The sequence below is a fragment of the Perna viridis genome, chromosome 13 (genome assembly GCF_037379345.1).
Source record: "Perna viridis isolate PV_CMFRI_1.1 ecotype Kerala chromosome 13, ASM3737934v1, whole genome shotgun sequence".
Classification (NCBI taxonomy): Eukaryota; Metazoa; Mollusca; class Bivalvia; order Mytilida; family Mytilidae; genus Perna; species Perna viridis.
The window spans coordinates 5,440,247-5,463,877 of NC_142457.1; the positions used below are offsets into that span (position 1 = coordinate 5,440,247).

A 23,631-nucleotide genomic window follows, 5' to 3' on the forward strand; every position below is an offset into this window, starting at 1 on the left:
TTCAGCTTATGAATCAGTGACAAAGCAAAAAATGGAGATGATTGACAAATATATCACGCAAAAATAAACGATAAAATGTTCTTTTATTAGAATCATTTAAATATATATATTTTAAATTATCAGCTACTTAACAGTATTTGATAACAAACCCTGCTCTTACCATGTAGTTGAACAGAGCAGTTGCTGGATTGTATGACATTCCCAGCCATATTCTGTATACCATTTGTGACCTCACATACGTACAATCCATTCAGTTTGTATCTACTAAAAGTTGAATTAAGAGTGAGATATTCTGAACCCCTGAATGATCTAAGAAAATCCCCTTGTTCGGAGAAGTGTTTCCAGGATACATAGCTGCAATTGTTTGGTTCTCCTTTAGCATCACAGTGTAAAGTATAGTTATCGAGGGAAACGATTATATTTGGAGGATCTGAAAATAATTATGAGAGTGTTTTAGACTTTTAAGTCAGAAAATAAATGTTACAGTAAGCATATATATGCACATGTTATTTTAAATAAGAAAGTTGTTTTGATATAATTGATTTGCTTTGTAATTAGCTTCCTGATTGGTTGGTTTGATTGGGGCAACAAAGATAATTTTGTATAAATTAATTATATACTGTGATAGTCTCGATTATACCATAGCCCGCGATTCAAATCTTCCAAAGCTTAATAACGATCTGTTATTAATCGGAATCCCTTAAAAATTAGGTAATAGAGATTGTTTTAAATAGAGATAGGTTTGAATAACCGACAAAACTTGATTATATCACGCTGAATTGTACCACGTAAGAAATGTTTTTTAATCAAAGAGTAATCAAGGGAACCAAGGTTATAGCGGTAATCAAAAGAATGTAATCCAGGGACAAAGACCCGACGTGGAAAACAGACATACACAACAAAGAACATAAAGTAACTAAAATCATATATACAAAGTAACAAAAGCAAATGAGCAACTCGGACTCCACTAAAAAATTGGGAGCATGGACCAGGTACTCCGGTAAGGTAAGCGGCCTCTGCTTTTCTAGACACACCCGCCGAGTTGCTCATAAAAAGTCAAGTCCGGGGTAGACAAACGAGGAAAGTAAAACTATGACCCGTTGAATAAATCAGTTTTCATGGTGCTGATGGATACACCATAACGATCCACGAGTTCATGATGACAACCATAAAACTTCTGTAGTGATGACTTCAATCTTGTAGCAATATAACCCTGTTCCAGAAGCACTCACAAATCAGTTTTTATTTTAGATAACAACTATATATGATTATGAACTCGATCAAGTTAAAATTTATTTATGTCCGCATAAAGATTCTTTAAAGTACTATTATATAGATATTAACATAAAACTCTGACTGTAGTTGTGCTTTTTCCTTCTCCTATCTCATTTTCGGCTGTGCATGTGTATGTTCCACTATCATTGCGCAATCCATCTAAATTAAAATTGCATTCTGACGATTCACAACTTTTCAAAATAGAACCAATGCCATCTTTTTTTAGGTACACGTGTGCTGCAGGAGGAATACTGTCAGTAAAACACTTTATTTCGTTTGAGTAACCTTCAAACACTTTTGTTTCATTGTCGACAAAATGAACAATAGGTTTGTCTGTAAAAAAAGGAAAAGTATCAGTTATCAAACTACTGTAGTAATAACCAACCTGCTCCACTCTTAGTAAATTTGATCAATATAGACATTTTCAAGATAAGGCTCCCTGAGGTACTCAAAAGCTATCGGGACAACATTTGTTGCAAATAGATTAAAGTCACCATTTGGAAATTCTACGGTCATCACAATGATTTCAATTTTCCATACATATTCGTCCTCAGTCATGCCATTAACGGTAATGAACAGTACGGTGGACGTTTTTCAATAATCAGAGAAGGCTTACCCTTAGACAACATCAAATTGTTTCTTGGTGTTCTATTTTTCTTTTTGTTCTTCGTGTAATACATATATTGATCATTCGGTGTTCCCACGTTTGCCACTTCTTAACTGGTTTGTATATAACACACAAAAAAGGGAACAGATATGGTGAAACGCAACAATTGCGCCATTGTATACATTTTATGCAAAATAGTAAATATTTACTGAGATATATAAAAGGTCTTCAACAAGTGTAATCATAACTTTATGTAAGCTCTGAAAGATTTTTCGTGAGTATAACGGTTATAAAGATCATAAATAGTAATATTACCATATTTTAGGTAGATTTTATGCATTTAATTCTAAATTATGAACTTCCAGAAATTTGTTTGCATAAGGAAAATAATATGCACTTCTTTTGACAAAACAAACATGAGCAAAAGTATATATCTTCCTTAATAGTTCCACATTTAACAATGCAAAATTGTACTATTTATCAAGTTTGTTACTGTTATGTTTTAACATGTCGCATTGATTAAGGGAACGTGTGTAATTACATTTTATTTGAAGAGTCATCTTTTTTCTCAAAGGTTCCACAAGTGCATCTATCATCGCTACACAAGTCACTGACTTGTTGTGATCTTCACGTGTAGGGTAGAATTTGTAATGTAGCTTTCCTGACAGCCCATCTATAACAGTAACATTGTCTTTGAACCAGGATATTCTGCTCGGCTGTATTCCGTGAGAAACCTCACAAACAAGAACTAATTCTTTATCCTCAATTCCATAGATATAACCATCATTTGAGTTTTTAATGGTTATGATGAATGGATTACCTACAATCGGAGGAAAAAACTTTAAACATAACAAACTTAAGTTTTTACTAAACAACAAACTGCATTGACTTATATTATAATGTAAAATTTATAAAATTATAACTGTAAACAAGTAAATTCAAAACACAAATTAATTTATATTTTGTTAGGGATGTCTTATTTGGTATACTTACGGTTATAGGAAAAAAAACATTCGGGCTGTCACTAAAATCTACAAATTTCCTCCCGGAAATTATTATTTGTGACGATACAAAAAGAGGCATTTTTTTCTTATATTATATATGACTGTAATGCCTAGGCATGTTCTTAGATAAAAACATAATGCTATATTCGTTCCACAAACATAGAAATTATTCAAACAGGCTGTCTGAATGCTAAGTACGTCTCATAGAAAATGCATTTACGGACCTAATATACATACTTTTAAGCACGACAAGGTATCTCTTTCCAACAGTAATATTATATATTACACTATAACATTTATATATGCCTTCGTTGTCTTTGGAGAAATCAGAAACTATTAAATCATAATCTAAGTATCCGATTCGTTCATTTATTCCTGTCTTAAGCCTAATTGATCCTGATAAATTCGGATATTTCATCAATCCGTCATAGTAAAGGGTTTTACAGTCTGTAGAGCTATTACAAGGTCCCTCCCATGCAACAAGGCTGATGTTATTCACAAGACAAGGTAGTGTCACTATCTCTCCATTATCTACATACATAGGCAAAGGCTTTGTTAACCTGGTCACTGGAATAAAACGACATTACAGAATTCAAAAATAAAATCTATAAGAATTCGAAAGAAAACAAAATTTACGAATACAATAAAAAGATATTTATATATAAAATGATCTGAAGTATTGTGTAGAATATGAATTTTGATAAATAAATGTGTTTACTTATCATTGTATAAGATATATAAAATCAATATCTAAGCGTAACAATTAGTTGAATAAGTTGAAAATAGTTTCGTATAAAATCATTCCATTTAAAGCGATAAAAAAGGAAGTATTTGGTTGTCATGCGGAAAATAAAATAATGTGTAAATGTTCACTTTAAGTAATTATATGAGGAATTATATGTACAGTAATGGAATATTTTGAGCAATGAATGCATCAATACTCACTGCGAGAAGGACCGATGTTATTCATAAACGTAAGGAATATGAAAACGACGAACCCAGCTGCAGAAAACATTGTATACAAATGTTACCACCATTGAAGCTAAAATAGGTTCAACAGCTCTTGGAAAATATCCGGTGGAAATAAAAGTTTCCGTCTGTATCTAAATTTGTTTTCGAATGTATATTCATAGACTTTGCACATTACAACGCATTTTAACGATGGTTTTAAAATGATACTGCTTAAAGTTGTTAATGTTTTACAAAATTGACATTTTACAAAGTAAAGTACAAAGTTACCATTTATTAAAAAAAATATTTGTTTCATTGAAGATCAAAATAAACATTTGCTGTATCAAGGACCTAATCTGGAGTGTCCTATTATGATGACCGCAGATAATGCTTGTTTTATATACGATATTGGGCGTGATTGTATGAACAATGTCCAAAAACATTTAAAAAAACGGGAAAATCCACTAAATAGTTCTTGGACCAGAAGGTTTGAACAAACCATGCGTTTTGTCTTATTATAATGAAGCAAGGCAGTTCATGGTTATAAATAATGGGATGTTGATTGATTAATTGGTGGTGTTAAAAGCCAAAGCAGCAATAATTCAGATATATCCGGACGATGATCATAAATTTTATAATAAAATAAACAAGAAGTAATATAATAAATAAATAAAATAAATAAAATTAATAAATATCCTGATTTAAACCTAGAAACTGATCCTGAGTCAAGTCTTTATTTTTACATTTGGATGTGAACGTACACTTCATGGTATGTATTTTTTTTCTATGGCACCATTGCCTTATCGTGACAAATATCACACGTGTTGATGCCTGAGTGTTAACATCTATCAGATGAGACCAAACGTTGAAAAATATAAAGAAAGCCTTAGATAACTTAAACTGTTAAAAATATATTCCAATATTAAGTATGCAATAACTTTTTTCGGTACAATTACCAAAAATGATTTTTTCTATCATAGTGAGTAATAGAAGTCAAAAAAAGAATTATGATGTCATAAGTAGATAATTTCATCCATATTCACAACTAAAGCTGAAATCAATTTTACAATTAGTAACTGAGTCATTTCTTGCTGCATAATTCAATCTTGTCATTTCAAAATACACGTCTAAACCGATAAATTCAAAAATATTATTCTTATAAAACATTGAGCCAAGTTATGATTAAAGAATGTACAAGACATATTTTTTTTTAATTTAATGACCGTCATCTGATTGTCAATATAACAATGAGAGATGTGTATCCTAAACCGAAGTGTACAGCAACAGTAAAAGTAAGTTAGTAAAGAGTATACGATATATGCAAGAAACACAAAACATTGAACGCTGAATGAAATGTAGTACTACAATAACAAAATGGCAATCAAATAAAATATATATATATGAAGACTACACCTGTAATACGTAACACAGATATAAATACATGTACAAAATTAAAAACTGACGTATAGACAGACACAAAGAATGCGCAAACCTTAGGATGGATACAAAAACAAACTGAGAATATTTCGATCAGACGGACAGATCAAAGTACTGATGCTATTAACTGCTATAAATTGAAAGACAGACAGTCCAATGGACGTTTATACGCCGCTCTAACAGACACATCGACAGGTAAGGGTGAAGAAGAGTTTGATTACCGATTTGTTATAATCCTTTTGTGCTGTGCACACAAAATAAAAAAGGCATCTTTCAACAATGGTAAAAGGCAAAGTTTAAAGAAATTGTTTTCGACATTTGGTAGAGAGTAAGGGTAAGGACAAAATGAGTAGTCTTAATATTACCAGAAAAGTTTGATGCCAAAAGTTTCTGTGGGAAGAATATTATTGTCACAATTCTTTTCAAACTAATTAACACAGAAATTCAGGACATTTGGTAGGTTTTAAGGACACAGTATCTATTTTGGCATATTACAAGTTACGTTCTACCTCTCATTTTTTTCGTTTTCGATCAACATACAATACTTGATATCTGTCATTGATCTGTTAATGATCATTTCTCCATCTTGACATTGTGACGCGGATCAGTTAAGCTTTTGAATTTTGTTTTATTTGCAGGTCATGGCAATGTTCAATTTATAATAACTGGAGTTGTTATCCTGTCACTGCTATCTAGGGATGGTTTTTCCCATTCAGCCTATAAAAAACATGTTTATATCCCTGTACAAGCTTTTGATGAAGTGATATATTGTAACCCTGTAACTCATAGTTTAAATTACTAGCGTTTACCGGTGTTGGTAAATGACTTAGTACCTGTGTAGGCAACTGTTGTTTTATAGGAAAGTTGTGTTGCTGGACCTTTGGTGGTGTGAGCCTTGTATTCACTGCATTGGTAACGTGCATGGGGACCATTGCCGAAATGACAGATGTGTTTGTATGGGCAAGGTCTTTTGCATTGTTGTCCTCTGTTAAAAAAATGTTAAAAAGTGTTGACCCTTGGTGGAAGTGGTGTTTTTGTTCCAGCATTACGTTGGTGGTCAGACCTAGGTTTTGGGCAGATTGTTCTTCATTTTGTTGGCGAATCATTTCCGCTGCTAACAAGGTATAATCAATGTGCACAGCCTTTGATCTTTTCTTCTCTGGCTCCACAGCTGTCTCTGCTGAATTTGTTTGCTTCGTATTATTCCCTGCCATTCTTTAAAGACTGAATCACAATACTTTTTATTCAATGTATCATGGATGGGCACCTAAAACAGAATATAACAAGCTGAACATATTATATCTATGAATGTTCTTATGCACCTTTGATTTTATACATGAAAATAATGTGTGTGCATGTACATTGTACATGTACATGATTCATACATGAATATGCACGATGTGTTGCATCCTACATTAATATCTAATACCAAGAAAATATAACTCACACTGTGATTGTATTAAATTCATCATAGGAAATCATGAGTATGGCATGGAACATGTATGGCAATAAATATAAAAAAAGATCGCGTTTTGTTCTGTGCTTCCTTCCTGTCTACATTAGCATGTACTCTCCTCAAGAGTAAATAATATATTGTGGAATGCTTACACTGTAATCAGCTGCACACGGAGAGCTCGACAAGATATATTAAACTCTTTTGTGTCCAACCGTAAGTTGGAAAAATTGTCACATTAATTAGCAAAGCGTCCTAAACGACGAATAAAACTATGTCCAAATAAAACATTTACTTCAGAGACCGTGACACACCATATCCGGTTACTATTATAGCGCCACCTTCTGTCAAAAATGTCGCTAATTTTCAGCTACTACCATAAACAGATTACGTAGCGCAACGCATCAGAACTAACACCATATAATCCAAACTTTGACGTGCATATAAAAATCATTAGGTGTATATAAGAATGCTTAGTCTAAAAATGGTATCAAAATATGAATAGAATGTCCTAAACGATGGTAAACCATGTAAATGTACGCATTCGATGCACCATACGTTATACGAAACAGGATTGGTATATTCAGCGAATTCTTTGAATATTCGTTCATAAAAAGTAACAATTGTGTTCCAACTATCATTTATGGCACATATCAATAGAAAACGAAGTCGTCGTAACCAATATAAACATTTTTCCAAGCAAAAATAAATAAGACTTGTTGATGGTGTGGAACATTTTTACGAATGGTGCTATTAATGCACGTAATACGTGTAGAGCTATTTGATTGGCAAATGAACTTATTTGGTAACAAAACTAATTATAGAACAATAGATTGCTTTATAATTTAACAGCGTTGCTGGAAACTTTAACACTCAAGTTAAAAGTTAATAAATGGCGACAGAAATTAATTAGGACCCCTAAAGTCGGTTTGAATTTTGCTTCAAGTAACGTGGTAAACAGTTATTCACTGCATATTTGCTGTCCAATATTTTTTTTAGATTTCTATATTTTGGTAGTGAGTACAAGGGTTTTTGGTAAGTTCATCATATGTGTAAGTTCCACTTTCTTCTGAATTTCGAACCACCAAAGACTGATAGAAATGATACTCGTTTGATATATTCATATACGAATTATTCTGTGCTAAGACTAAGTCTTCACTATTCGAGCTAGAGTCGTCATTAATAGCAGGAATGTCCTCGTCATCGTTGTTTTCACAAATTCTGCTGTCGAAAATGTTTTCTCTGTTATCGCCCTCCTCCTCGAAAATTTCATGTTAACTCAAAGATAAGTTTATGTTTAAAACTACGAGACTGAAGGTGATTCCTGGGACTGGCAAATCTGATTTTCAAGTGCGAGAACTACGGAAACAAAGACTCATAATCTTTAAGAATGTCAAAATTTGTTATACCTTGTACATACATATGAGCTCCTACTAATCTGTAACTAGTTAGATGATAAAAGGAATGCCGTAGAAATGAAGGGATATTGTTGCCAAAAACAACATATCTGGGAATAATTAAAACAATATAATAAGAGAAGGTTGAACCTGTGAGATGACGGAGTGCTTGATGTGCTTATCAAAGATTATGCCACTAATCATAATTTGATTTTGTCCTTGTAGACTTGGTTCATATGTTAAACTGTCGAAGACTAGCCGTGATCGTAACACAAAGTAAACAATGAATAAAATACTGGTTAATGTACATATTTAATTTAATTTTTGCTAAATGTTTGCTGCTGAACTTATTGATGAAGACCTCGTCAATAAAGCTTTAAAAACATTTAGTATCACGTATAACCGTGTATTATCTCATTCGGAACTTTCATTTTGGTTGCATTTATACCAACGAGTTCCTCAGGATAAATATTCCTTTGAGACTGACATTATGATTTCAGTGTTCCGAAAATTGTATCTGAAATTTGAAATACCTACTTTTATGAAGACTTCGTCATATATGAAAAGCTAGTTTTACATATATTTAATTATTGCTAGTACACACAGACTAAGCAGCACACACCAAACTATTATTCCTTAGTGAACTTAGGTGTTTTGGGAATGAAGAACTACTTCTTGTCAGACAAGGTTTAAGGCCACAAATGTAGAAAAAATAGTCTGAGAATATTTTTAACTTCCATGGTAATAATTTGAAATTCATGACGTCCCAAACAGTTAAAATTTTCTCAGACTCAAGTAATTTTTCAAGTTTTGTGGCGCTGGAGCCAGATACATTTTCAGAACCGTAATTCAATATATAGTCAACTCAAATCAGATCAGAATGACAGTATGCTCACAATTTGTAAAGGATAATCTAACCTTGTCTTTCTGTATAATTCGCTGTTGAATCATCTGCTTGATAAGTTTGTTCGGCAACCGGTACTTCGTGGACTTGATCTGCATAAAACATAATGTCCAAAACAGCGGTTGTCTTATGTTAAGTGGCCTTGAATTTTGTAAAATATCTTAATTCAACTGAATTGTCAAACAATCCATATGATTTAAAAGCATTAACAAATACTGCAATGTCTATTTTATTATTAAAGGTAGACGGTTACAGACTGAAATATTCCCTCAATACTGATCCATGTATTTATTTTGTGTTAAGTTTTAAATTTCTGTTTTAGTAACGAATCAAAACGTGTTAGCATACAATATTCTAACAAAACAATGTAAATGTTTGCATATGAAAACAATGTTTAAAAATGGGAAACGACGGAAAATATACCGCAGAACTTTGATCATTGTCCATTGGTTTCAAAATTACGTTTGTTTTAGAATATCTTGTTAAAGTGGGAGAAAACGGCTTTAGTTAATAATAAGATGTTCATAAAGCCTTCAATTACGTGGTCACCGTTATGTTTTTTATAAATAGTATGCAATAGTATATGGTCTATTATTTTATACTTTCCATAATGTCAATAGCTATTATTTTTATTATCTGCATAACAAACCATTTATCTGAACAACAAAAACATCTTGGGGTCCAATTTTCCTGTGAAGCAAATATACAAACATAATATGTTTATTCATTTGATTCCTTTCTCAACTCAACGTAGTTACGATGCCATTAAATATTTTGGTATATACAATCAGAAAAAAAATATATTGATAAAACACAATATGAAATGAATTTGTACATGTAGCAATAATCAACTACCATCCAAAATAATTTTTGCTTTAATTAGCGAAAGTCCAATAATTGCATTAATTCTTAAACTGTATTGGTATAATTAGTAAGCAAAAAGGATTAAATTACGTGCTTCAAACGCGTAATAATTTAACTTTTCTCACCTCTCAAAATTTCCAATTGATGAATTATCACAGTTGATAAACATGAATGTAAAAAGAAAGAAATCGTACCTTTGGCAAGTAAGCTAATAGTACAGTTTTGGGATCCATTATGATTTATCAACAGGAATGTATAATTTGTAAAATCAGCCTCGCTTAATAGTATTAAACGTAGACTAACTATGTATCCATTAAGAGAGACGTCCTTTCCATAGATTCTTTCTTTAATATGATGCTTTGTAAGATTTGTTTTGTGAACAATGGTTCCATTTGGTAATGTACATTTCCAAGTAAGATTTGCAACACTATAAACATAAACAGTCACATCTAAAGAACCGTGGTAGCTTCCATACTGTGTCAATTGGGTTATAGGCAGTATTTCAGGAACACCTGTAATTAAACAAACAAATAAAAGCAATCAAAAGAAGAAAAAAACATCTAATTGGGGAATATCTTTTTTTTTAAATTTAACATTATTTGTTCATGAACAGGTAGCTAGTTAATGAATAAAGCAAATCAAAACCACTTACTTTCAAACTGAACGGAATGATTACCAGACTGTTTGATATTTCCGGCAGTATCAGGTATACCATTGGTTGCCTCACACACGTACTGTCCATTCAACATGCATCTTTTATATGTTGAGTTGAGTGTAAGATATTCTGAACCGCTAAATGATCTAACAAAAGATCCCCGATCTGAGTAATGTGTCCATGACACGTAACTAATGTTCATCGGTTCCCCTTCAGCACCACAGCGTAAAGTAAAGTTAGCAAGAGAAACGGTTATAGCTGGTGGATCTAAAAGTAATGTATTTTGAACATAATAATTCAAAAACAGCTACAATGAAGCAATCATCTATTTTATTTTTTTATCGTTTTATATTTAACTTTTAAAGGCTACAATCATTTTGTCTTACCATACAACTTTACGGAGACACAATACATTGTCTCAAAGATATAAGATTTGTATATATGCTTACGTGTGATGTTATAACTGAAAGTTATAAGTGAACAGATTTGAAACAACGTGTTATAATTTGTACTAGGGTTAAATCTTGTTTCTTTTGCATTATAAAATATTAAGTGCTAAAAAAATAGCGTATTTTCTTTAACCTTTCTCTTACCCTTAAAATGTCCAATTAATAGAGTAACAGCTGATATATATGGAGGTAAATAACAGAAAACAAAAATCATAAAAGTTGACATAATTGTGATTATTATGGTTTTTATCTTGTAATTTTCTGTCGTGACCTTAAACATATTTGTTCGAATGTGTTATGAAAAAGAACCCAAAATTGACACTCCTAAATGAATGAAACGTGGCTTCACTAAATATGACATTTATAACAGTTACGTACTATTCTTTATAAGAATCAAACAATGAGTGGTACATCATTTATTTCGATTTGGTCTTTTATGACTAAAATATATTCAATACAACTAAGAAGTTATTTAAATTTATCCTAAAGCAATTGTGAAATAGATATTTTTTTACTCTTCGTAAAGGGGAAAAGTGCGGAAAAATTTTCCCGCCATTTTTCCCTACTGGATTTCAACTAAATTTTACATATCTTAGATTGGTATTTCTGGAGAGTATAGGTTATGAATACTAGGATAATGCAATAAAATTTCTGCGTTTTGTATTCTTCATGTGCCAAACTTTATACATATTTTGCCTGATTTTTAGACAGAGAATTACTTAATACTGCATAAACCATTTTAATGTACAGCTGTAGGTCATGTTGCGAATGTTAAGTTCATATCAACACACTACATCTACTGCAGACATATTAAACTGTATGCTCGATGTGATCTAACATCCCATAGGATGTATCAGGTGGGGATAAGTCACAAGATATGTTCAACAAGAATGATATATGTTTTTGTCAAACAAGTCTGTTGATTATTAGTTAATATTACATTTTACATTAAGATTGACAGCTTTCCTCAACGGTTTGTTAAGACTTTTCACCAAAATCGCACAAGTAAATATCTGTGTGTGATCTTCTCACCTTAGTTTGAATTTGTAACGTGATGTTCTTGTAAAGCCATGTTTGACATTCGATTCGTTTCTATACCAAGAGATGTTCTGAAATAATATATTGTTTGAGACTTTACAAAAAAGTTCTAATTCCTTATTTTCGGTTCCTTATAGTTTGCCATCAGTTGTGTTACCAATATTTATGATGTTTGGATTTGTTAAAATTAAAACAATACAAACTTAAATTATCAGTTTCAAAAAGTATGTAAACAACGACTATATTACAAACAGGTTTCTTCACTTTGTTTCTATAATAAATTTCATACCAATAATCCAATGCTTTACCAATTAAATCCAACATGTTCAACTACAAAACCGTATAACAAGACCTCACGATTTATCCCGGACCTTTCCTGTAACCAATGTATGTTCATATATGGTCCTTCTGGTCACGCCATCCCCTTAGCTAATTGTTTTGTAGAAAGCTAATCTTCGTAAACTCCTAAATATATCGTGAACCATGTTCCATGGAATTAAATTGGAATTGTCATTTTTAAATGTTAGGGATGATGTGGAGAAATATGCAAGAATGAATCAATTAGTGGGGGTTATAAGACTGATACTACTATTGCACTATTTAAACGAGGAAAAGTTGACAACTAAAATGTAAATCCATTTTATTCTCTCTTTCGTTCTCTTTTTCAAAAGGCGATAATTGGGTTAATTTGATTTTCTAAACCCAACAATTATCATAAGTAGATCTGCAAAATTCCCTACCAAATAATTTTCGAAATTATCATATAATTATATGTATTGTATCTTTAATATTAGACACAATAATGCAGCCAAATATTTGACCTGCATGAGATCGATGTCAATGGAACTTTTCATCCATTTGTAGCAAAGAATGAACAACTGATCCAGGTTGATTTTCTAAACACCTGTCCTTTGACCAGAGTTCCGTTAGTTATAATTATGTTTGGCTGCGATTGTCTCGTTTCATTTCTGTCTATATGTATTACCTTTATCTCTGGGTAGCTGTAAACTTGTACATCTATCTGTACAGCAGAACCAAACTTTCCATACTGTGTATTACTACTATTAGACACAATTCCAGGAACGTCTACATAAAAAAATAAGTTTTGTTTACTATTCATTTTGCTTTCAGGCAAGAAGCATCACAATTATAAAGAAATATAGTAATAGTTACCGTTCCGTTTTACATGTACTTGTTTTGGAAGTTTTGATTATCTTCATTTATCATGTGTATGTACCCATGGAACTGAGTTTAGTTTTATTTTCCGGCAGGATGGTTTTTTTTTTTGTCGTTTTCATAGAAAAGAAGAGGTTATTGATCTGATAGACCAACATTTAAAAGTGGTTACTCCATTTTGTTTGGCTGAATACAGCTGAAATATAGCTGCCCGGGCATTAAACCCCAACAAACAAACATATCCATTGAATGTATAGTTGAAAGGATTGGATGATGTGAATATCATATCTACAATATACCTGATAGTTTTACCAAAATATTACCAGTTTGTTTTTTGCTTCTTCGATAATCGGGTATACCATTAGAAACGGCACATTCATATATTCCTGATAGTTCATATGCTTTTGTATTACTTTCCAAAACGTAGAAATATTTTGACCCATGAAGTGTTCGAATAAAGTTTCCTGGTTCTGTGTAATATTTCCAACTAAGAAATGTAAAGTTTGTAGGTAAACCCTCCGGTTTACATTCTAGGTGATTGTTTCTTTTCACCACAGTAACATTGGGAGGATCTAAAATATATTACAGAATGACAATTTAAGGTATTAAATGAACGCTTATTTTGTTTGAAGGTTGCATAGTGCATGTACATAGACAAAATTATGATACAGGACAACACCTGCATAAATATGACGTTGAAAAAAATCACGACTGAAGTAAGGAGCAAAATAATGTACATTGTTTACTTGTTGTCAGACACCCTTCTCTGGTTGAATTTTTTTCCTCACTACAACTGCACTAATAAATGAATACAAAAAAAATACGGTTTAGTTTTAATTTGTATTCCACTTCCTTCAGATTCTGTGCACACATAAGACATTAATGGAAACTTTATTGCAAAGTAAACATTTTAATTTTACGTTATATTTTTTCAAACACAGATTATAAATGCACATACTTACTTCAAAAACTTTTTACTTCTTAGTATGTACAATGAATATAGAAAAAAATCATATTTAAATTAAAAAAAATTGTTTTTCATATAGACTTTTGTAAAATATCAACACGTGTAATTTTGCCTCCATTAGTTTATATATGAAACGTAAAAAAATACAAAAAAATGTATTAATACTTACAGTATACGATAACTTTAGTTTCCGAGACTTCTTCCCCCAATTCATTTCTTGCTACGCATTTATATATTCCACTATGTTGCCGTAGGGATTTAAAGGTGTAATCACAGAAAGGTGAGTTGCACATTTGCAAAGTATTGCCTTCGTGTGACCAAACACTATCAGTAGTTTGTGGATTAGCATCTAATAAGCATCGCAGTGATATTGTTTCGTTTCTTCCAGATCTTGAATCTCCACCTGTGGTTTGTCTGGAGAAAATGAACAACTAAATGTTAAAACAAATCAGTATTGTACTTTTAATATTATGACTACAATTAAGTACATGCCTTGTTTGAAGTTTATTGTATTCTTTAATGTACTCAAAGTTTGTGCTGAAACTTGAAAGAGTAATCAAGGGAATCAAGGTTATAGCGGTAATCAAAAGAAAGCAATCCAGAGACAAAGACCAGGCATGGAAAACAGACATACACAACAAAGAACATAAAGTAACCAAAAACATACATACAAAATAACAAAAGTAAATGAGCAACTCGGACTCCACTAAAAACTGGGAGCATGGACCAGGTGCACCAGTAGCGTAAGCGTCCTCTGCTTTTCTAGAAACACCCGCCGAGTTGCTCATAAAAAGTCAAGTCCGGAGTAGACAAACGAGGAAAGGAAAACTATGACCCGTTGAATAAATCAGTTTTTATGGTGCTGATGGATACACCATAACGATCCACGAGTTCATGATAACAACCATAAAACTTCTGTAGTGATGACTTCAATCTTGTAGCAACATAGCCCTGTTCCAGAAGCCTTCAATTAAAATCCAGATTTCGGCAAACTCGCTTTAAACAATTACATGTATCTTGTAAGACGAATATAAAAAATGAAAGCTATGTGACAAATATGTATGAAGAATGCCTACACTCACAATTCGTTCCAGCTTGGTAACAAGGTTTGATAAACAATATAAGCGTAACCAAAAAGTTAACATGCTGGATTATGTCGCTGTGGTAACATCCTGTTGTAAAGACAAATAAGTGTGTACATATTAAAAAAAAGCAACAACAATTAATCTCAATTATATTCAATTGAAAGAATAAGAAACCAAGGTTCTAGCACAAATCAAAAGAAAGCAATCCAGGGACAAAGACCAAACATGGAAAACAGATACACACAACAAAGAACTAAAATAATACACACAAAGTAGCATAAAACAAATGAGCAACTCGGACTCCACTAAAACCTGGGAGCATGGACCAGGTGCACCGGTAGAGTAAGCGTCTTCTGATTTTCTATAAACATCCGCCGAGTTGCTCATAAAAAGTCAATTCCGGGGTAGACGAAAGAGGAATGACAAATTATGACACGATGAACAAATCAGTTTTCATGGTGCGGACGGATACACCATAACAATCCACGACCATACAACTTCTATAGTAAGGATATAGCCCTTTTACAGAAGCCTAACTACAAGTATTCATTGTCCATATATACTGTACTCTTTTAAATACTAATTTTACCATTTTGGACCTGTCGCAATGCTGCCGATGCGTATTACAATATAATATAACGGAAATAGTAGTGGGGGTTTAGCGCGCTATAAAAACTATTATAACCACCATAAATTGGAAATGATTGTAACAAGTCAAGACGAATGCCATGGTTTTTTTTTCTTTTTCTCCCTTGATATTGGCATTTGTCACTTTTTTTTTTAAATTATTGCCTAGAGTTCATCAGTTCTGTTATTTAGTTATTGCCCTTCTTTATCTAGAAAAAGAACGAATAACTCCAATCCTGCCAGTTCGCTCAAATATACTTCTTTAAAGTGTATTTAAACATACTTTTCACCGACAATTGTATACATCAAAACGCTTTGCTACAGTTAGAATCAAAGCCATGGTTCCATTTTCCTTGCCATCAAATGTGTTTTCATCTTTGCAGAAACGGGGAAACACAAATACCACATTGATAATTGAAGGCTAGAAATGAAACCTTAGTTTACTTTATACATCATAATCAAAATGAAGTGATAACTATTTACTAAATAGAAACTAGCAAAAAAGCAGCAAGAGTTAGGTGCAGCCGATTGAAAATAAAATGACCTGAAATCCACAGACATCAAGCAAATAACATGAAAAGAATATACTGAATAGTTAACATCTAAAAATGCCATGAATATGAAATATAAGATCCCCTTATAGTATTCTGGTTGTAAGATTCTTATAAATGCTAAATCAAAGAGCAACCAAGGGAACCAAGGCCACAGCGGTAATAAAAATAATGTCATCCAGGAACAAAGACCAGACATGGAAAAGAGACACACACAACAAAGAACACATAGTAACTAAATTCATACATACAAAGTAACAAAAGTAAATGAGCAACTCGGACTCCACTAAAAATTGGGAGCATGGACCAAGTGCACCGGTAGGGTAAGCGTCCTCTGCTTTTCTAGAATCATCCGCCGAGTTGCTCATAAAAAGTCAAGTCCTGGGTAGACAAACGAGGAAAGGAAAACTATGACCCGTTGAATAAATCAGTTTTCATAGTGCTGATGGAAGCGTTTTACTTAGCTTATTCCGTTATCCATTGTCGCTGATGCTTATTTACTACATTTTCAACATAGACAAAAGATATGTATTTTGCTCATACTTTCGCAATTGCGGAGCCGAAAGGAATCCGGGGTTTGGAAACCCTTTATCATTGGAAAAAGTTGCTAACTTTTATGCATAATTAGGACAAAACAAGCTATTCATACCCTTGTATCCCGCTTTTTCTCCCGTCCATCCTCCCTAAAAAGGAACCGCACAGAAAATGATGAATCAATATTGTTGATCTATAATGTACTGTGAAATAAATATGAACGTTTCTACGATTTTTTAACGCCCGAGCAGCAATATTTCAGCTATATTCAGGCGATGAACATGACATGGATGATAAAATGGACATGAAATGATGGTGATAAAATAAAAAAAAGGATGGGACACAAGGATAATAGGGTCGAAAAATTTTAATTGCTACAAGATAAAAGGAAGGGATGGGTAGGGTCGGGCAATTTAGCCTCCTGTGGCGAAGCGCAAAGGTTCCCACTCCTACTAATATCACAGCAGGGTTCTTTAACGTGCGAGGAACGTGGCATCTTTCCCAACACGGTGCACCACTATGGTTTGCTGTCAGGTTTTCCGTATTATAGCCTGACAACCCAAGCATGTAACACACCAGGAGAACCCCATTTCACCACCTGGGGCACACATCCAAGTTAATCTGTGGGCAGAGCGCCTATCCTGTAATGGATTTACTATGGTCTGTTCTATTTGACCAATCGCTAATAGGTTCAATTTGGAACGTCAGCAATGACTAAGCCATTTCTTATTTGCAATTTATGCATAAATGCATATGCATTCTTTTAAGCACCTTAATGTAAATTCAGTAAATTTTATTGCAATCTCTTTGGCAGGTATAAATACCAGCCGTCGTTTTCTTGAAAACATTTGAAATCAGTAAATCCTGGCGACTTTTTCCTTGTTATTTATGTCTTCCCGTCTTAATTTTTACAGAATTTGGAAGATTGAGATACTCCATCAGTCCGCATAGGTACCGATGATGCACGTTCTGGACGAAGGGCAAGGTCCCTTCCAGCCAGCAAATATAATATCAAATACTGTGTACTTATTGTCTACAAATTTTAAAAGGGGAAAGTTCAAGCTAAGAAAATATCAAATACGGGTTCCATATTATTACATGAATTATATCACTTTACCTCAGATTTCGTATCAAATCAACACAACTGTCCCACAAGAGAAAGAGGCCTCCATCTTTATCCGCCACTTAAACTTCAAATTGATGACAGTTTTGTTAGTGTTTATTAGTTGCTGACAAAAGTAGACCAAAAAAAGAGACAGAAAAATATTCATATAGACAGGAGAATGCTTATTTTGATAAAAGCCAAATACAGTTGAATTATTCAATCATTTTTTTCAGCCATTATGAAAATTATATTAGTCCAAGTAATTATTCAGTCTGATCATTTACATATTTTTCAAAATTTAAACTCCTACCGGCCTATATCCGTTACATATTTCTGTAACAAAATCAAAAACAAAATTAACATGATTAACTTCATGGCTGAAACAACGCTGTTCCAAGCTGCTAAAAGTTGACATCTTTGCAATTTCATTTCGTACCATCAAGGAATAGAATTAAACAATTAGATTTTGATCGTGTTAGTGTCTTTATGTCTATAATTTCCGTTTTCTGTATCGGCATAATGCAAGTATTTTAGCTTCTTGTACGTATAGAGTGATATAAATAATGCTTATAGTTCATGCAGTGACAAACAACACAGAGAACAACAAAATAAAACGAAAAAAGCAATCGAACACAAAATAAATCCGTCTAAATGTTGTTTTTATTAAATTGAGCTAAGGCAATATATACATTAGAATAAAACAACATTTAATCACGAAATTAGTTATGACAGTAGTAATAAAAGCCGGTACCAACTGACTCAGTCATAACCAGCCCGTTTGCCGGTCATTCTATGTTATATGTAGACTGTATCTGTTAGTGACGACTGACTAGTGAATTGACACTTTTTTGTACAATTGAGAATTATTTCCGTCTTTTATAGATATCCGTTTTATCAAGACTTGAAATTCAATGTACGGCAGAACCGCTGTGATATTGCAAGAAGCAGAAACTGTTCGACTTCCCTATGCATCAACGTTTACCCTGATCTTTTTGTGGAGTTCGTGTTGTTCAATCCAATGTATGTGCATATTTTGTCTTGGATTATACGATTTGTTGCTCGGGCTTTCTTCAATGTTCCAGGAGTAGTATATGAATAGTCCCCCTTTTATTCTTTCCAAATGTCGCTTCTTGATTTCCTTGTACAAGCATAAAGCATTTATTCATAACAAACTATTTTTATTCCATCAACACCTATATTTCTCCAATCTAATTACTTACTGATCCATATTTATGTTTTAGATAGAAATTCGTTATTACCAAATACCTTGTTCATATCTCATAATCTATTGATAAGTTGTTAAGTTCAGGTTTATTGACTTTTATAAATTAATTTCTAAATTTGTTCATGAGCGGAATAACCACTTGTTACATTTTGTTTAATTACGAAAAAAAACAATCGGAACAGGATGTTAATATTTCCTCTATATCTGGCATTCCCACTATAAATATCTAAACAAATTATTCCGGGTTACACATATATTTTCACTGGTTTATTTCATCGTCTACATTATGATACGTGATTAGATGACATACGTCCTCAAACTCTGATATGATTTTCATTTGTGGTCATTCCTTCAAAAAGTAATAAATTCTTCACCAAAAAATATAAGGCTCATTAGGCTGATTTTCAAAATATTTGTTTTTCATTTCATAGAATTTCATTTGAGTCTAAATGTTATCAATAATGTTAAATCTTATTGGTTTTATTTCATTTTTTACGGCGGGAAAGTCATCCCGCGGTCGTTCAAAATCTCTTCTATCTGTTCAAGAGTCATAAAATCATCTTCATTTTCGTTGTCCCTGTCATCGTCAGATTCAGATGACTCAGGAGCAGGAGGTCCGATTACTGAGTGATTGATCTCGGTGTAAATCGTTCTGTCATCTCCATCTAAATGGAAGCTGTGTGATGCCGGGTTTAATTCCAGCTCTATATAATTTAGATTAGGATTTACCTGGAAAAACACAACAATACTAACTAGGCATAAACATACGGAAATGTAAGTAACCCTTCTATTTTACATCTTAAAAAAAATATTCCAATATATAATTCTACTTTGACAAATCGACAGACTTATTTTAACATCACATCATTCCTTAATTGTGGTTTTAATAGACAACTTTCTGATTCGTTTTAAAGCATACTTTCCTTCCTCTCCATTACCAGTAATCTAACAAAAAACAAATCCGGTGAGCAGTTCACATGTGTGTTTTCAGAGAATAAGAAAGTATGTACCCTGAGATTTCTGTGTCTGTTGCTTTCACGACTCATTGACAATATTAATCCTAAAATACAGAATCTATTTTATATACAATGTCTGCCCGCTTCCATTAAACATATCTAAACATAGCATACAAAGTCATAGTGACTTGAATACAAAACAAAAATAATTGTGATTTCGTTCCTAATGTTATTTTTTATATAAAAAAACAATCTTACAATGCATAAATCCGACAAGTATATGAGCACGTCATATTAACTTAAAGCTTCTCCATCAGCCATTATTTTTTTTCATATCTTCCTCTTTATGCTACATTTTTATTCAAAAATTTGACAAGACTTTCCAGAATACCCATTCATGTAAATGTATAGGTTTCATAATGAGTGAAAATTGAATATCAAAAAATATAAACTCAAGTTGTTTTTTTCTTAAATTCAACACCACAGCAAATTTTCCTAAGCGAGTTAATGCTGTTAAACTTAAATAACTGTTATTCATATTTTGAATACCGTATAGCGGTGGTTTTATTTTCGCTTATTTTCGCGGTGCGACGGAAATCGCGAAAATAAATCCCGCGAAAATATTCATCTATCGGAATACATATTTTCAACTAAATAGCAAGGGGACTTTCCATATTTCCTAACGGTAGACGGATCAATATGTATTTAAATTGTGAATACTTTTTAAGATCGATCAACCCCGACATTCTAGTCCGACGTCATGAATGAATCTCACTACATTTCACACAAAATAGTATTACGACAGGAATGCTAAGTAAAAGTTGAAAATGAGCCTCTTAAATTTTTTCAAGCCAAAAACCTTTGTGCCTTCCGAAAAATCAGAATTGGCTGATGTATTGGGTCCAAGTGGTTTGAAAGAAGCAAATGAGCGTGTGATTGAAATCATAGGAAGTCCGTCTATTAATGCTAGTTAAATAAATTCTATTAATAATGATACATAATTAATTGTCATAAAATAAGAATAAGTGTTGATCACACATAACTGTAAATACACACCTGTCATGACATCGGTAGATCAAAAGGTTGTTTATGTTTTCGATTGACAGAACACTCCAAGCGTTGAAAAATTAATCCGATTATAATTAACGGTGAAGACAAACAACACATAATTGATCCTATTCACAATCTTTTACTTTTAATCTGCTATAGATAGACGGCTATGTAAACATAATTTCGTCCATTTAAATATCATTTAAAGTATATTTACAAATAGATCTAAGTCCTTACTATTACTTTCCCTTTTAGGTGAATTTCTACCACCCCAGATAATATACGGAGGTAAAACTGACAAGTGTCACCCTGTTTATAAATTCCCGTCTGACTGGGACATAACCCATTCCGAAAATCATTGGGCAAATTCTGATACACAAATGGACTATGCAAAAAACATTATTGTGCCGTACATACGAAAAATACGACGAAAAGAGAATTTGTCAGTAAATCAAAAGGCTCTATGTATTTTTGATGTATTCAAAGCCCAAATGGGAGAGGATTTTCTCGATTTCCTAGAGGAGAAACATATCAAAATAGTCTTTGTTCCAGCTTGCTGTACTGACAGACTGCAGCCCATGGATGTTAGTGTACAGAAGGCTGTAAAAAATCACATGCGTGGTTCTTTCGAACAATGGTACTCAAATGAAATCGTCAAAAAATTAGATAAAAAGGAACAAATAGACGAGGAAATCATTAATCCTGTGGATTTGTCACTTAGCAGATTAAAACCGCTTTCCGCAAAATGGCTGGTTAAAATGTTTCAACATATCAAAAACAACCCGGAGATTGTCCGAAGTGGATTCCGAGAAACCGGAATTAGTGTTGTCTTGGGTGACCCTCTCGAGGACGAATTCGAGGACGAACTACCACTTGCTAGGATGTCACGCTCAAAATGATTTGATTTTATTTTAATACCGTATTATCTGTATATGTTTTATTCTGACTTTGTCTTTCTTGTCATTCAATAAAATATTTTATCTTTTAGTGTTTCGTACTTAAAAAAAATTCCTTTTAGTACTGAACATTTCCGTTTTTGCAATGATGCATCTTTTTTTTATTTCCCACAAAAATGCAACAAAAAATATATGTACACAACACACTTACCGCGAAAATATAACCCGCAAAAATTTTTTACACACTTTTTGATACAGAAACCGCGAAAATTTACCCCCGCGAAAATAACCCGCTATACGGTATTCAAATTTCAAGAGTTATGAAATCATTTTCTCTAAGACTCCTTTGAAATGTTTGAATTTGCACCTGCAACGGCGTAAATTTAACGATTGTGACATCACCAGTTATCTTCGACCAATCTGTTTTTTTAGAAAATAATACACAACCACACAACAACCAATCCAAACGGCGAATTGGTCATATCAATTGCTTCGTGATATCGCAAATATCCAGCGTCTAATGAGATTATAGAACGACCAAGTCATAATAAAATATTTCTATCAATTATTTTCTAAATGTATTAGATTGAATATGTTTTCATTATATTTATGAAAGGACAGACTCAAGTCGTTTTTTATATTGTTCCTATCTTCACGATACATTTGTGTACTTACCTTGTTCTGCTTGTACGACTGGTATCAACTCTTGTAACTGGTAAATCATAGATAGTTAACTTAAAATTGATAGGGCAGGAGCAGGGGGACATTGGTTCTCTGTGGTTGGGGGCCGTGGGGTCTTTGGTTTTGGGACGAATGGAGGTTTTCAATAGGTCAAGGAGTGCTAAGGCTACATCAGTTTTTTTAAATACCCCGGTGTAGCAAAAACATTGTCTACTGCTCATGACAAATATGTTGTCGTACCAGCAGACAAAGCCCAAAACAACATTGTTTTTTGTCTACAAAATGTTTTATATCCAATGTTTATTATCAGAGGTAGACGTAGAAAATAATAGCAGTGATAAAACCTATACTGCTACCACACTCTCCGAAGAAGAGATTTTGGAAAATCATAATTCTGTGCTATCCTTTTTTGGTCTCTCTACCAAGGACGGTGATTGTGATTCACCGTCTATGTACTGGATTCCTAAACTGCACAAGAATGCAAACAAACAACGTTTCATAGCTGGATCTGCAAAATATACCACTAAACCTCTTTCAAAACTTTTAACTTCTATACTCACAACTGTCAAAGAGGGTCTGAAGTCCTACCACATCACTTGTTACTTCCGTAGTGGTATTAATTCAATGTGGATCCTGAAAAATTCGAAAGATCTTTTGGAGACAATCTGTTCAAGACTATTATGAAAAAATATAATAGCATTAAAACCTATGATTTTTCAACACTATATACTTCTATTCCCCATA

The 23,631-nt window shown here is 32.8% G+C and overlaps 2 protein-coding genes across 4 annotated transcripts in view; both read right to left on the reverse strand.

The window, feature by feature from the left end:
- Window positions 1–23,631, reverse strand: part of LOC148599355 (synaptogenesis protein syg-2-like) — a 35,002-nt gene that overhangs the window by 2,522 nt on the left and 8,849 nt on the right. Inside the window, exons 1-5 of one of the 3 annotated variants that reach the window (XM_088557043.1) lie at window positions 3,832–4,305; window positions 3,124–3,453; window positions 2,424–2,702; window positions 1,345–1,608; window positions 161–430 (exon numbers count right to left, since the gene is read on the reverse strand). The exons of the other annotated variants lie outside the window; for them this stretch is intronic. Coding sequence (XP_088413169.1) covers window positions 161–430; window positions 1,345–1,608; window positions 2,424–2,702; window positions 3,124–3,453; window positions 3,832–3,901 — 1,213 coding nt within the window. The 5' untranslated portion in view covers window positions 3,902–4,305. Of the gene's footprint in view, window positions 1–160; window positions 431–1,344; window positions 1,609–2,423; window positions 2,703–3,123; window positions 3,454–3,831; window positions 4,306–23,631 lie in introns of those variants that run through there. 3 annotated transcript variants of the gene reach the window in all.
- On the reverse strand, window positions 19,417–22,930 carry LOC148599356 (uncharacterized). The gene is made up of 3 exons (XM_088557117.1): window positions 22,882–22,930; window positions 20,315–20,364; window positions 19,417–20,033 (listed from the first exon to the last, which is right to left on the reverse strand). The coding sequence occupies exons 1-3, from the start codon at window positions 22,928–22,930 to the stop codon at window positions 19,797–19,799; spliced, it is 336 nt and encodes a 111-aa protein (XP_088413243.1). The 3' UTR covers window positions 19,417–19,796.